Genomic DNA, 16,013 nt, shown 5'->3' with positions numbered 1-16,013 from the left:
GGACCGGAGGGGGGGAAGGGTTTTCCAGCTGTCTCTGAGGTGTGGCCACCTGTGCGGCGGCTGCTCTCTGCGCTCGTGTTCCTGGAACGCGCCCCTGCTGCTCGGGGAAAGACGACTCCTTCCTCTGCCATCCGCTGCGGGCCACATTTTATTTTAACCGCTGTGTCACAGCTCCAGGAATTGTGTGCATTTCTCATAAAAATATTTTAAAATATTGATAGAGAATCTCCACACAGAACGATTTATTTAGGGAATCCACTGACACTAAAAAAAATGTGTGTGTGTGTGGGGTGGGGGAGGGTGGGTCATACCAGGGAAATTTCTTTCTGACTTAACGGAAGCAAATGTTTGGATTTTATTCTGTTTAATTTTGCCTTTGCAAAGTCGGCATATTCCGCAGTTATAATCCGCTGCACTACCTCCCCACACCAATATCTGCAGCTCGAGCACCAGTGGGTACCACAGGACTTGGCAGCCGCGGACGCCTCCATTGCGCGTCTCCACTGCGCATTGTTTTTCTCATTTGTATTACGCTGCTAAATATCTCAATAAATCAATGATGGAGAAAAGCACCTCTACAAATTAGGGGGAAAACAACACTGCGAAACTATTAGCAATAATGAGATTTGTGCAGCTGATTTTCCTGTGCCCTGACAGTCCCCAGAGCCTGGGATTCCGTCTCAGGAGAGGCCAGTCGGGCCCTGTGTTTCAAAAGCTGGCCCTGGGCACAGGGTTCGAGCAGCTCCTGGTCACGGGGGAGGCTCGCTCCGCTGGGATGCTGCTGGCGCTGCCTCCCTGAGCGAGCGGTGCCGTCTGCATCAGGAGATGCAGGGCTGGCTGACAGAGAAGAGCCCTGGCCCTTCCAGACCAGCCTCAGGTAACTGGTCCCCAGCGGCTGACCCGATATCGAGCCTCCTGCCGGGCAGGACTGTGAGCTTCCTGGGAGGTGAGGCCGGGCCCCGGGCATGCGGCAGAGTGAACTAGCATCGCCTCCGTCTGCTGGGCCCCCCTTTCCTGCCTGGCCCCCCGAGAGGATGCCTTGCCGGCCTGATACCGAAACGCTGTCCCCCCAACAAATTAGGGGGAAACCACATCACAGAACGGGTAGCAACAACGAGATTTGGGCAACTGATTGTCCATGCACCAGGAAGGTCCCATGTGCCGGGGCTGACAGGAGCTCAGAAAGCAAGGAAAACAGAGAGAAAGAAACGTGACCACCACACCCCGCACTGACCAGGCTGTCCGCACACACCAGACACCCCGGTGGCCCCAGGAGGGCCCAGGGCGCTGGGCGCTCACCGGGCGGCTTTTCTCTCCAGAATACAAACTTGGCCTTCGCGTCTGTAACTGCACTGTTTGTCTACAAAAATGTGGGAAGCGACGGATGTTGAAGGTCCCTGCACAAAGCCATCGCTTCCAGGGGCGGTGGGTTTGCCATCCGGGCCACCCTGGTTTCTAGGAGACACAATGAGTCAGCTTTTCTCTCACCATGCCAACAGCTCCCCGGCACAACGTGGCACCGGTAGGAGGCGCAGTTGCTCCCAGACCACGTCCTAACAGACCTGGAAACACGGTCACTCCTTCTCTGAACTGAGAGGGGGCCCGGTGCGGCACGGCTGAGGGTGCGTGGCTCAATTCATCTCTCCAACGCCCAGACCCCAGCCGTGTGCTGCGGGTATTAAGGCAGTCGCTGTGCCAATCCAAACGTGTGATTTCACGGGCAATTAAGCAGGTGTGCATGCTGAATGGAACTGCCAGTCACCGCGAGGCGTCCGCGTCCACTCTCTCACACCAACAACTTGCTGCTAGCCCGCGGCTCCGGGAAGACACGCTCCGCTCAGCTGTGTATTTCTGAACGTTTCTCTACGTATAAATGGTGCACCTCGCTTGGATGTTTAACTGAAGCAGGTGCAGGCTTCCACACGAGGTTAATGACTATATCTGATTAAAAAAAACAATACACCTTTGGCCTGCTCCCCGTGCACAGGGCAGGAGACAGAGGCAGTGTCCCCTGCCCCGCGAGGGCCTGGGAGGGAGCGGGACTCCCAGGTGGGCACGCTGTCACCAGCTGTGCTCACGAGGAAGCAGGAGGGGGACGGGGCCCTGCGGCTGCAGCCCACCCACTGGACTTGCCAACTGGGGGCTCTCGGCAGTGCCAGACCTCCCAGGAAATGCTGATTTCCTTCTTTGTTCAACTGAGAACTCGCGTTGTCAAAGAACCAAGTGAGTATGGGGAGGGCGCTGGGCCACTTCCAGGCCACTGGGAGTGGACACTGAGCACCCCGAGCAGACGAATGGACGGAGGGACAGGCCCCCATCCGCCAGCTCTCGTCTCTGGGCTACAGAGCTATTTGTAAAAAGAAAAGCAATACAATGTCTGCCTGCCTAGGGTACACCCTAAATATGTATTTCATGGTTGCTTTGGAGAGGAAAATATATTTATAGCTCCTTTAGTGCCATTCCGGTCTATTGTGTAAATATGTAAATGAGGCTCCGTGATCTACACAGTAAAACGCCTCAGAATAATTTGTGTAAATAAATCCATTGCACAGTCTCCACTGCCTTCCAGCTTTGACTTGGAGGAAGCCAGTGCAGACCCGGGAGACGGAGGTGCTGGCCTGGCCACCCTGGCAGGGTCTGGCGGTGAGGTCGCGGCCCGTGCTCACAGACCACCCTCTGCAAGGCTGGAGGCCGCTCGTGTGGCCACCCCGTGCTAACTCCATTAGCTGCTGCTTGGCTCTGGGTCTCCACATCAGGGCAGCGCTGAGAGCTTTGGGGTAGGGTCTGCAGGGGTTCAGGTGAGGCGGCGAGGTCGCACGGCCACCTGCCCGGCTGCCCGAGCCGGTGAGCCACTCTCTGGGCAGCAGCAGTGAGCGGCTTCTCTCCCAGGGCAAGATGGAGATTCAGCCGAGCAGACCAGGTGGGCCCCAAACAGAGGGCCTCGGTCTCCCCAGACGTGCAGCAGGGAGGGCTCCCCAGGGGTCCCCGTGGGTATCACAGGGCTCGAAACACCTCGAGCACCCCTCCCTCGCCTGGAGAACATCTTGCCAGTTTAGGTGGAGAAAACAAAATGATACAGCATTTGATGCTTTGTGTAATGAGGCCTGAAATAGACGGCGACTGAGACCTGGAGCCCCGGGTACCGGCTCGCGTTTAAATACTGCCAGTGCGCAGAAGCCTGGTCTTGGACGGTGCGCCGCTGGCCCGGGGCTCAGAGGGAGGGCTGTCTTCTCCGATGTTCACTGAGACACCTTGGGCCCTGCACCGCTCCGCTTCAGTTAACACCCAAAGGGTAGACCGTGGGCAAGCGGCTACCGGACACTGAGAGCACTCATGGCGAAAGGCAGCATTCTCACGGCCACTTTCTCACCCCGTCTGGCCCCTGGGGGTCAGTGTGCATGCTGGGGCGCTGACCCCACTGAGCACAGACAGCAGCTGAAGCCTCTCCACCTTGGGCCAAGCCCCAGGGCGGTGTGGGGCCCCGTGTGCAACCCGAATAACAGGCTCATGAGCTGCCACTGAAGCTGCCCGTGCCTGCGTCAGGGGCAGGACCGCACACGACCTGGCTCCCCAGCACACCAGGGACTGTGGCCCGAGCATTCCCTAGGGAGGCCACGGGTGGCCACCGTGCAAAGAGCCGGGGCAGGCGCCATGTCTGCGGGTGACGCGTTCTCACCCCTGAAGGACCCTCAGAGCCCGCGGCGCTCACTTCTAAGACCGAACAGTGCGAGGAGGCCACTCTTAGCTTCTACAAAACTACTATTTTAAGCTACACTTTTTATTTTGAGAAAATTATTAAGTACTCTGTATTTCTGGTTTTGTTTTATTTTGGAGGGGTTATTATGTATTTGAAGGTCAGAGTTACAGAGAGATAAGGAGAAAAACAGACCAAGAGGTCATCCGTGTGCTGGTTCACTCCCCACATGACCAGAGCGGCCAGGGCTGGGCCAGGCCACATCCAGGAGCCAGGGCCTCCAGCCCTTGCCAGGTGCACAGTGGGGAGCTAAAGCGGAAGTGGAGCAGCTGGTACGCACACTCGCAGCCCTGCGGGATGCCGGCTCTGCAGGTGGCGGCCTGGCTGCCCTGGGCCTCAGTCCCTAGTCAGGGAGGCAGGGGTTCGGGTCAAGGAAGCCGTCCACTCCCCGGGCAGCCCACAGGCTCCTCAGGACGGCCTCGCAGATGCGTGAAGCAAAGTCAAAAGGAAGCCGATTAGGCTGGCAATGCTCACAACCGGCCAGAAGCGACAGGAGCTTCCGGCGACCTCTGCCCCCGCTGAGGCGCAGGTGTGCGCGGTGGGTGGTTTCTGTGCGCCACTTGCTTAGTGGTGCGGGTCTTCGGGAGGTGAGTGGGGAGAGCTGGGTCTGCGTGACCTGTGACCGCCAGCATCGCAGTCTGCATTCCCTCCTGGACTCGTGAGGTGACGCAGCTGGCAGGGAATCTCACACACGGGGTCTCGGAGCCGCGCGTGTGGCCCCTGCGTGCGTCTGTGACAGCAGCACAGTCCTCTCGCGGCTTGGGGGCTTCCTTCCTGCTCTTAGTGTTGAACCCTGGCCCCTCCTCCAAGCAAGTTCCTGGGTTGCAGTCCGAACCCCCGGCACCTCGGAATGACCTTACTTGGACAAAGGTCCTTACAGACATGATTAGTTCCGACGAGGCCGTACTGGGGTGGGGGGAGGCCCTAACCCAATGTCACAGATGTCCTTATGAAAGGGGAAACTGAGACACCTGGACACGGGGGGATCACGGCAGGACACTGAGGGCCCAGCCGGGAGATGCGTCCACACGCCAACACCTGGACACCAGGAGATGCGTCCACACGCCAACACCTGACACCAGGAGATGCGTCCACACGCCAACACTGAGGACGCGCAGTGACCACCAGAGGGCGGGAGAGAGGCAGAGAACAAGGTCCTCTCACAGTCACAGGAGGAGGCAACCCGGCCAACACCGTGACCTTGGACTTCCGGCCTCCGGAACAGAGGGCCTGCTGTCTGAAAGACCTACTTTGTGGTCCTCCCTGCGGTGCTACTAAGCAGGCACACTATGTGTGACTGAGGGCATGCGACATTTCAGTCAGCGACCCCGACGGAACCTGGTTTTCCCATCCGAGTTCCCGGATGCCCTGGATTCTACCCATGAACCTTGTGTTGGCCCATTTTCTGTCGCTGTCACAAAATACCTGAAGCTGAGTGCGCATAAAGAAAAGAGGTTCATTCAGCTCACGGTTCCGGGGATTCAAGAGCGTGACTCCGGGGTGGGCACTGTGGAGCAGCAGGTGAAATACTCCTCAGGACGCCTGGCTCTACCTGCGGGCCATCTTCCTCAAGTACGGGGGCTCCTGCTGCCCATGTGGGGAGACCCGGATGGAGCTCCTGGTCCTGCCTTTGGTCTGGCCCAGCTCTGGCTGTTGTGGGCATTTGGGGAATGAACCAGTAGTTGGAAGATTTCTCTCTCTCTCTCTGTCACTCTGCCTTTTGAATAAATACATTTAAAAAGAACCCTAAACTTAAAAAAAACACACCCATGACTCCAGCATCTACCGAGTTCTGGTGAGGGCCCTGTGGCCACATCGCAACATGGTGCATGACATCATGGTCGACGTGTGTGTGAGGAGAGGTCACACAGTGAGACAGGAAGCCAGGGAGCAGGGAGGGCCAGCCCTGCTCTGTTACAACAGCTCACTCCGCTGAGAACTCACCCCTCCTCGGGACCAGCATGAATCCCCCACGTCCCGAGCCCCTCCCCCTCTCAATCTCCCCACACCGAGGACCTGACTCTACCACATCAGAACACAGAGCCCTGGGGACACGCTCTCGGCACACCCTGCCAGCAGTTGCCAGGGGCGCCTCTTAGAAATGCTCTCGCCCTCTGGGGAGGGAAGCCCGTGAGCACGGCCCCCACAGCTCCTCGCCGTGGGCCTAGTCTTCCAGGACTGTCCACTCACAGCTCACGTCAGCCGCCATGGGGAGCCTACTGGCTGCTCTGGGGGACCCTGGCCTTCAGAGGGGGCGGGGAGCCCAGCAGTCAGAGAAAGCCCCTGACCCTCCCGGACGTGGGGCCCTCTGCCGACGTGCCTCACGCTAACACGCACCCTGGGAGGCAGCAGGGCACGGCTCAAGGAGCTGGGTCCCTGCCAACCACGTGGGAGACCTGGACGGAGGCATCTGGGGGTGAACCAATACATAGATGGAACTGTTCTGTCTCTCTGTCCTCCGAATAAAATGAAACTAAGTAAAAATTGCAGCTTCCCTGGGTGGTTAGGGCTGGACGAGGACCCTAGACCTCACTTTCAGAGGCCTGAAGACGAAGCAGGTGAGGAGTCAGTCTCACCACCAAGAACATTCAGAATTATCCGGAACGAGCACGCCTTCTCCCGACTACGGGGCCAACATTTGGGGCCACGAGACGCAGTCCCAGAAAGCACGCCTGGATCTCACTGATGAGCTGCAAACGTCTCTGTGTGCCCTTGAGTTCCCATCTACTTACTTCTGAGAATGGCAACGGTCGTGCCCCTACGTCAGCGGTGGCTGTGAAAGTAGAGGGGGCGGGGCGGGGACCTCCCACCCTGTCTCGGCGTTGCTGAGCCAGAGGCCACGGCGGGCCGATGCTGAGGCCTTAGCCACGCTCTCCAGCCCCGCTGGACGGCCGGTTGGAGGGTGCCCCATTTTAGCCACGGGAGCTGGTGCCCAGGGCCAGGGCAGCCCACAGGCCCTGCCCCTCCTACCTGAGGGCCTGGCCTCTATGATGTAGCCCATGGTGGGTGTGTAGCCAGCCTTCCCCTCGGTCCACTGCAGAGTCAGCTCAGAGGCAGATTTGGTGACCAGGACATCTCTCGGGGACCCTGGTGACCCTGGAGGAAGAGAGAGGGAGGCCGGGTTGACAGTGCACCTGCAGGGTGGCCTCTGCTCTGTCCACGCGTCCAGGGCTCTGGCAGGCTGCTCTGCCTCACGCGGCCCCACACGAGGCTGTCAGAGGACAGAGGAGGTGGCACAGGCACCTGGCACCATGCCCAGGGCTCAGGACGCGGGTTCTTGCACCTCCCCAAGTGTCGCAGCAAGGCCCGCACCGCGTGCTGAGCTGGGAGCTCCACGCTCCTTCTCTTCTCGACACGCGGGACATCTATGTCTTATTTATTTCAGAAATTGAAGTCACTTATGTGCCCTGGCATGTCTACCGGTAATTACAACACCTGTGTGAGTTCATATCCACGTGTGCTTTGAGGACTTCCACGTCACCGGTCTGAGCCGACTGAAGCCGCTTTGCTGAGGGTGTAGGCAAATTCTCAACGTGGTGAAGCCGAGGCGACAGTGCACACGGCCACTGGCCCCAGGGATCTGCCCGCAGCCCCGCACTTACCCTCGGCTGGCCCGGCTGTGACATTGGCCTGGAGCTCCGGCCCGTAGGTGATGGTCCGGGCTTGGACACGGAAGAAATAGGTCACTCCTTTGGTGAGGTCCCGCACCTTGAGCCAGCGCTGCCAATTCCCCTTCACGTCCACCGTCACCACCTTGCTCACCCCTGCAACCACCAAGAGCGGAGGCACTAGTCGTCATGCTAAGTCAGAAGCCAAGGAGGGGTCCTTATAGTGAGGAGGCGCTCGGGGTGGGGAGAGCCCATTTGCAGCACAGGTAAGTGTAATCAGAATTTAAATTTGATACGTGGATCCTGACAAAGAGCCAAAGCTTACAACAAAGAGGGAGGGGCCCGGCCAGGGGGCCTTGTGGGGAGGGGCCCGGCCTGCCTGCTTCTATGTCAGGGTCCCCTTGCCACTTGACTCAGCTCTGCAGGGCCCTGTGTCACTGGCACAGGTGGTCACCGCTCGCTCAGTCATAAGGGAGGGAAGGGTACGGAAGAAACACAGGAAAGACTCTTGATTTAGTGATGGGTGGGCTTCTCTGGGGAGGGGTCTGTGGCCCGACTGGGTGGTCAGCCTGCGGCCTGCAGACTTCCAACAATGTGACCTTGAAGCAAGGACAAAGAGCACTCCGCAGATGCTCAGAGAAAAGAGTGTGTGTGAGTGTGGACCGCGACGGTGCTGCTGGTTGTACTTGGGGGGGGGGGTCGCCTCATCTGCAGGGGCTATGTCCCGAGACACCTGTGGATGCCTGGAACCTCGGACAGCACGGAACCCCCTCTCCCCCCACGGCTACTACTCCCGTCTGCCACAAGGCTGCTACACAGCCCAGAGTTCGCCTGTCCTCCCAGGTCACAGCAGGTGCCTCCTTTGCTGCTGCTGTGTGGGGCCATTCCTAAGTAAAGGGAGAGTCCCGGCACACAGCACCGTGCTGTGAGTGCCTGAACGACAGGGCACAGGGACGAGTGGCCGAGGGGTCACGCAGGGCAGCGTGAGGCCTCATCGCACTGCTTAGACGTATGCGTGTTTTGTCTCTGGGACTGTCCACTTAGCATCTTTGCGTGGAGTTGACAGAAGAAACCAAAACCACAGGAAGGGAGGCTGGAGGGGGAGGGAGACTCGATGACGGAAAGATGGAGATTTTAGGTGGATACACACTGAACGTTACAAAGTCCGCACGCCCCGCGAGGACGAGATGCGGCTCTGTGGCTGACTGGTCTGATGGAAGCCAGGTGAGCTCTCGGCTGCACGGAGCCTTCCATGGACGGGTGGCTCTCAGGCCTCTGGCAGGACACAGGGCCGCGGAGGTCCCGAGACTTGGTGGTCACAGTGCTTGTCTTCCACGCAGCTGCGCCTCCTGTCCTGGGTGGGCTGAGCGGGGGGCCTGGCTTCAGTGGAGCTGGACAAAGAGCCTTCTTGCTGTGCGATCCGCCCACCTCTCACAGCCCTAAGCCGACAGGGCTCGGAAACACCTTCCAGTTTTCACGCCACGCCTTTTACAGAACAGCCAAGTTACTGCCTTCCACGTCACTGCAGAGTGCCCTGGGCCACTGCTGTGCCTTCGACGCAGCCAGGGTGACCCTGAGCTCACGGAGCTCCAGGAAGAGGCTCTGGGGACGCTGAGTGCTACACCCCGAGACGGCTGCTCATGAATGAAGCGCACCCTGCCCAGCGCCACGTGGCTCCGGAGAGCAGCTCTGCTCGCCTGTCTACAGCACCGGCCTTCTCTCCAGGGCTAAAGGACTCCCACACACGGCTCGGGCAGCTTCCATCCCACCAGGAGGAGGAGTCGGGCTGGCCTTCCCCACCTCCAGGGTGTCAGGATTTTATTTATTTCATCAATTTTTAAACCATGCCCTGCACTGCAAAACCACAAGGTGCAATCCTATAAAATACTACTGTGTAAAACGTTTTTGAAAAACGTAAAGAGAGCTCTTCCATAAAATTAGATTCTCAAGAATGTGGCTCACTGGTCTGGGTGCTGCCATTCTCCAAGACGGGTATCTTTCAGTGAAGATTGCTCCTGGGGGGGAGGTGGCCTGGGTGGGGGTGGTCCAGGTGGGGGGTGCTCCAGGTGGAGGGTGGTCCATGGGGGTGGTCCATGGGGGTGGTCCAGGTGGAGGGTGGTCCATGGGGGTGCTCCAGGTGGGGGTGCTCCAGGTGGGGGGTGCTCCAGGTGGGGGGTGCTCCAGGTGGAGGTGGTCCATGGGGGTGCCCCAGGTGGAGGGTGGTCCATGGGGGTGGCCTAGGTGGGGGGTGCTCCAGGTGGAGGGTGGTCCATGGGGGTGCTCCAGGTGGGGGGTGCTCCAGGTGGAGGGTGGTCCATGGGGGTGCTCCAGGTGGGGGTGCAGCCCCGGCAGCCTTGCGCAGCACTTGGTTTGTAGCTGTTAAGCACTCAGGAGACTTTACCTGCTGTCATTATTTCCTGTGTGTGTCGGGGGGCTCCCACTCACAGGGGCTCTCAGATGGCTATGCTAGACCTGGATGAGGGACAGGACTGTCCAACATCCTCCAAATGTCCCATGACTTCCTCAGTGATGCAAACAGTGTCAGGAAAATGAGCCAAGAACCACAGCCTGGCGACGGGGAACCCAGGGTGCAGGGCGTGCGCCTGGGACTGGGCAGGGACAGGCTGTCCAGAAATCCAGAGGCGGCTCTCCGGGAGGGGAGGAGAGCTGTCGCGGAGCTTCCGGAGCGCCCTGTGTGGGCTCCCAGCCGAGGAGGGATCAGCGCTTGGTCCTGCCTGGGGCACGAGGCCTTCGCCTGACACTAAGAGCAGCAGCCCGGTACACAGGCCCAGAGCTTCTGCAAGGCCACTGTCCCACAAAGGTCAGGAGGCAGAGGCGGCCACCATCAGAGGAACAGGTGGTGGGGCCACGTCTCAGGAGACCACAGTGGAGAATGCATGGCGCGCACCAAGCCTACAGAATACCTGGTCCACAGCAGCAACCGCAGGGTCTCACCGTGCCTGGTCAAGCCTACTCAAGCTGTGACTGCGGCCGCGTGGGTCGGACCACGGGTCTCCTGCCAGGGGAAGACCGAGGCTCAAAACTCCCGGTGTGGCTTCTGCTGGATGTGTAGGCACCGTCATCGGGAAGCTGCAAGTCGAACCATTCTGAGCTGTGGGCCACCTGAATGGGAAGCTGGATCTGCCTCTGACGACTGAGGGCCTGGAGTTCCACCAGAACCTGCTCTTGTCAACCGTTTCTCATCTGAACGACTCTGGTTGGATAATACCCTGGAAGAGGGGATTGCAATGCGGGCAGTGGCAACCCGTGTGTGTGTGTGTGTGTGTGTGTCCACATGTGCATCACAGTAAGGACCAGCACACTGGTGAACACAACGTCAGGTCTCTGGGAATTCGGTGCCATGTCTCCCTGCCGGTGGTGCAAGGAGAACGGGCACACCTCGTCCGTAGCCTCTGCTGCTGGTATGTGCTGGCATCCGAGAAGCCCACGGCAGGGTACGGGGGGCCACACCAAGCATGCTGCCTGGGCCTTGGGGCCGTTTTACAAGCCAGGTGCACCTGTTCCCGCCAGCGTTATCTACCAAAGTTCATCGGCTGTCCCAGACCACAGATGCCTTTCTTTCTCATGTTTTCACGTTTCTGATTTGGGAAGCAGCTCTGAATTGGTGACTCCAAAGTACTGGACCATAGTGTTCTGCTTACGGCTTCAGAAAGTAATGAATCCTACGGTCGATGGTATCTCAGGTTCAGTGGAATAAAACCAAGGGCATGCGCGTTCTTCCAGTCAGGCGCTTCACCTGTCCTCTGGAACCCCCATCAGCGCGGCGGAGGCCAGTACCTGGGACGTGCTGCTTCTCTGTTTTCCGCCAGGACAGTGAGGAGTCCGTCATTTTACAGCCGTCCGCATGCGGCTTGGTGCTTGGATGGTTGGGCACAGCAGCAGGTGAGAGGCAAACACCCCTCGGGCCTGCACTGGACACATCAGGAACCTGGGGCCCGAGCGAGGGACACGGCAGGCCCAGAGACCACCCCGATGCAGGTGAGTCGCCGCCAGGTGAACCCCAGTGACGCCGCGCCTCCCCCAGCTCCTCCTCACCCTCACAGCCATCCACGGGCACGCGCCCTGGGCTCTGCCCCACGCCCCCTCTCCCCCTCTTGACCAGCAGCCCTCCTCATGGCACTCCTGCAGAACACGGCGGCCGCTCCGGCCTGCCTCCTTGCGCCTGAGATTCATGGGAGTCCCCTCAGCCCTCTCGCCCCCAACCACCTGTGTCTCATCTTCCACTGCCACCTGCTAGGGATCTTCTCAAACTCCTTTGTACCGACACTTCCTGGACACCTCTCTGGAGGGTCTGTTTTTGGTTGTTCTGGGAAGTTCCGAGGGGTCGGTCATCTTCTCGTCCTGTAGCATTTGACCGTGGAATTTGGCCATAGGATCCTGGTCACATCCTGTCCCTCCTGATCCATTCCCAAATAAAACTATGCCCAGCCCAGCATGCTCTGGGCTCCTGCCAACCTCGGGACCTCTGTGTCGGCTCCGCCCTCTGCAGGGAGGGTTCTCTCTGAGTGGTGCATGCCTGGGTCCCTCTGGTCACTTAGGTCCCTTGCCTGTGCCCAGAGCTCTGCCACCATCCGAGTCCCTCTTCTTTGTTTTTTGTTTGTTTTTTTTTTTTTTTTTTTGACAGGCAGAGTGGACAGTGAGAGAGAGAGACAGAGAGAAAGGTCTTCCTTTTGCCGTTGATTCACCCTCCAATGGCCGCCGCGGCCGGCGCGCTGCGGCCGGCGCACCGCGCTGATCCGATGGCAGGAGCCAGGAGCCAGGTGCTTTTCCTGGTCTCCCATGGGGTGCAGGGCCCAAGCACCTGGGCCATCCTCCACTGCACTCCCTGGCCACAGCAGAGGGCTGGCCTGGAAGAGGGGCAACCGGGACAGAATCCGGCGCCCCAACCGGGACTAGAACCTGGTGTGCCGGCGCCGCTAGGCGGAGGATTAGCCTAGTGAGCCGCGGCGCCGGCCCGAGTCCCTCTTCTTGACGGCACTCAGCACTATCAGATATCTGCTCTGGTCACTTCTGTCCCACCTCTCTGCCCACTGGAACACAAACTCTCCGGGTTCAGGAAAGCAACATCTTGATGGACAGGTCAGTCAAGACCCTCGCGTTCCGGGGCCCATGGATTCCAGCACCTGGAACAGTACTGGGCACACAGCAGGTGATTAAAAGTATTTGTGTGTGTGAGTGAATGAGCGGATGGAGGCTGACCCTGGGCCACGACTCACAGGGGACTGTGGCAACTCAAGGACCAGTGTGGCCACTGTTCCACAAGGAGCTTAGGGTGGTCCCTGTCGGCCACTACGAGGACAAAGCCCTAAGCGGGAACAGGAGGCGGCGCTGTGGCTGTGAGAGATGAGGTCACAGGAAGCAGACAACACAGGCCTGGACTCAGAACTGGGTGGGTCTGGGCTCAGCTCCAGGCCTCTCTCATGAGGTCCTTTTTCCTTCTGAGTTTCCAGAGGGCCTCAGGTGCGGGCAACAGACAGGCAGCCCTGCCCTGAAGGCTCTGAGCACTGCGCCCTAACCCACCCCTCTGGTCTTACCTTGGACCGGTGCCAAGGGCTCGTACACCACACGGTAGCCCTGCAGGATGCCGTTGGCGGCCACGGGCTCCCCCCAGGACACGTTGAGTGTGGTGGACGTGATTTCTGAGAAGGCCAGGAAGCTGGGGGCCCCCGGAGCTGGAAGGAGAGAGCACACGGTGGCTTTTCCAGAGGCCTCTTCACAGGGCACACGTAGGGAATAAAACGTCATTAGATGCTATTTCCAACTCAGTCCCAGTCGAATGTCAGAGGAGGAAAACAAGATTTATCGATCAGCCCAGAACTTCCAGGCTCAATCAGGAACACAGACCCTCCTGAGCAAACGATGGTGTTTAAGCACGGGGGAGCTTGAGAGACGAAATGACAAAGGCGTAAAAATGAATAATAGATGGGAGCGGAAAATGAAATGCAGACAGCTCGGTTCCCGGCGGCTGCTGGAGGATTCCACAGGCTCCTGATCTGCTCTCTGGGGCAGGGACAGAGCTCCGAGTTGGGTAAACCCTCTCCCCATCTCCTGTCTCCCATGACGGCCTGCGGGTCTCAGAGGGCAGCCTGCCCGCCCCACCTGTGAGGTCCCTCTCCCATCTCCTGTCTCCCATGATGGCCTGCGGGTCTCAGAGGGCAGCCTGCCCGCCCCGGCTGTGAGGTCCCTCTCCCCATCTCCTGTCTCCCATGATGGCCTGCAGGTCTCAGAGGGCAGCCCGCCCGCCCCGGCTGTGAGGTCCCAGACCCTGCTGGCCCGCACACAGGGAGGAGCCTCGCAAGCTGCTGGCGCACACGGCAGATCCTGCGTGCTGCTGGGGCGGGGCTGAGCCTCTGCTGGGGCTCCCTGCAGGGACTAGGGCTGTCCACCAGTCAGCGCGGGTGGGCTCTGATCTGCTTGACCTGCCGTCCCTTGCTGCTCAGAAGTGCGTCTTGACTGGTGCCCCCTCCTTCCCCTCTCTACTCCCACTCCTGTCCCTGAGGCCAAGGCCCCAGGGCCCCGAGCTGCCCCTCATTTGCTACTGTCTGCCCCACAGGTCTGCTCAGGTCCTCCTAGTTCCAATTCCAAAACGGGTCCCTCTCGGCCATCAGATAAAGACAACAAAAGCCGCCCTGGTGGTGAGGATGCTAGGGGCCCCTGCCATGCTGGGTGCCGCTGGTCGGCTGAGCCCCAAGCCCTGCACCTGCGTCCACAGGCGCCTGAGCCTCCCTGCCTGGACCTCCTGGATCTCACTCAGGGCCCCGGAGCTCTGGGGGTGGCTTTGCCACAGTCACAGGACCCAGATGGGAAGAGCGGTCTGCTCCAAGCACAGGCACGCCCTGTGTGAGGGGACGACACCTGGCCAGCACAGCCAACATCTTGCTCCAGGAACCGGCCTGTGGTGTGCGTCTGAGAGGCAGCTGGAGCTGTTTCGGGGTCGTGTGTGGACCCGAAACCCAGGACAATGCCAGGCATCCGGCCTGGCCTCAACACACAAGAAGCCCACGTCCAGGGGTCTGGACACAGCAGTGAGACAACGCGAAGTCCCCTGGGGCACTGAATGGGCCCTTGAATGGGAACGAGGCTGAGCTGCAGGCACAAAGCTCCCCTCGCCCCCAGCACCTGAGGCCCCCAGAGAAGCACGGTGGCTCCAGTCTGGCCACCCCGCCCCTTGTGGATTTCTTGCCATCACATAGCAGGCTGAGGCCACACGCTGGCAACCACAAGCCAACCCCAGTCCTGTCCACAAACCGCTCAGCTACACAGCGAGACACACGGGATGGCACAGGCAGAGCCAAGAGCTGGGGAAGCTGAGAGCAGCCATTCACTTTGCTGGGGCAAGGGCGGGAGACAGGTGCGACCCGTGCCTGCGAGGATGCGCCGCCGCCCACCTACCGGCCTGGTGGGTGCGGCCCTGCCGGGGCTCGCTCCTGGGCCCGTCCCCCGCGGCGTTGAAGGCGGAGATGCTGACCAGGTACTTGGTGTGGCTGCTCAGGTCCTTGAGCTTCGCGGCGGGCTCGGGCAGGAAGAGGACTTTCATCTTCTCTGTCTCGTTCTGGCTGTCTGCCTCCCAGTAGTAGATCTGTGGGAAGGGCAGGGGTTGGCGCTGGGCCGACTTCCAGGGGTACAGGGGCAGACCAACGGGGTGGGCCTGTGCCTGGGCTCCAGCTCTGCCTAAGAGGGACAGGCGAGAGACACCTGGCTCCATGGAACTGGGGCATGGCCGAGATGAGTTCTGGTGGCCGACGGTGCTGCTTGGGGATGCCCAGGCCATGGCTGGGGTTGCTCACTGTCTGAGTAGACCCTGCTGAAGCAGCCATCTGAGGATGGGCGAATCCTCCCACCAGCAGCCGGTCATGGGCCTCCGCCCTGTGGGTACTCTGGCTTACAGCCTGTACCCCTTCTGCAGCCTTCTGGAGACAAGGGGTCCACTGTGGCCGGAGCACGCCCCCAGACTCCCACCCCATGTCCCCCGCCTTTTGTTCACCTGTTTAGTCAATTTGGCAGAACACAGTGGGCCCTGTATTCATTGATGGAGTCAACCCAATGCCGATTGCAAATCTTGGTTAAAAAAAAAATGTGTCTGTATAGAGTGATTCCCTGAACAACACGGTGTGACATTCGTATACGTAGCACTAGGCCTTATAAGCAACCTAGAGATGGCTTAGAGTGCGTGGGAAGGTGTGCGTGGCCCTGTGCAGATAGAACACCACGGAGCGTAAGGGATTTGTGCGTGTGGATTTGAGCGACCACCGGCGGGGGTGGTTGGGAGCCGGAAGCAACCCCACCCAGAGACCGGGGATGGCTGTACTCCGGAATGGAAACCATCCACTCGCAGCAGGAAGGAAGCCACGGCAGGGTCAGGACTGGCAGGCAGCCTTCTGTTTCTCCTGGACACATCTCTCATCTGGCTTTGCTGTCCTTGCAGGTGAACTTGAAGGTCAACGCACGAAGGTCTGAAGAGGTTACTAGACTGTCCCCTCAGACAGCTGGCTGAGAAGGACTGCCCACAGTCCTTGCCAGCCGGGCCTCCCAAAGACACCACCAGGTGGAGGCTGGTGGAACAGAACAGCTCACCTGCGGGGACACTGGAAGTCCCCTGGGGGCTCCCAGGGCCAGAATCCCCGCCTCTC

General features: G+C 59.8%; 1 protein-coding gene across 6 annotated transcripts in view; it reads right to left on the bottom strand.

The window, feature by feature from the left end:
* SDK1 (sidekick cell adhesion molecule 1) overlaps positions 1–16,013 on the bottom strand; it is a 980,492-nt gene that overhangs the window by 21,924 nt on the left and 942,555 nt on the right. For all 6 annotated transcript variants that reach the window (XM_070064289.1, XM_070064291.1, XM_070064290.1 and 3 more), the window contains 4 exons: positions 14,776–14,962; positions 12,918–13,055; positions 7,357–7,518; positions 6,725–6,850 (listed from right to left, as the gene is read on the bottom strand). In XM_070064289.1, coding sequence (XP_069920390.1) covers positions 6,725–6,850; positions 7,357–7,518; positions 12,918–13,055; positions 14,776–14,962 — 613 coding nt within the window. The remainder of the gene's footprint in view (positions 1–6,724; positions 6,851–7,356; positions 7,519–12,917; positions 13,056–14,775; positions 14,963–16,013) is intronic.

This window comes from Oryctolagus cuniculus, chromosome 19 (assembly GCF_964237555.1).
Source record: "Oryctolagus cuniculus chromosome 19, mOryCun1.1, whole genome shotgun sequence".
NCBI lineage: Eukaryota > Metazoa > Chordata > Mammalia > Lagomorpha > Leporidae > Oryctolagus > Oryctolagus cuniculus.
The sequence above is the reverse complement of the archived record's forward strand: the minus strand, read 5'-3'. Positions and strand labels throughout refer to the sequence as shown.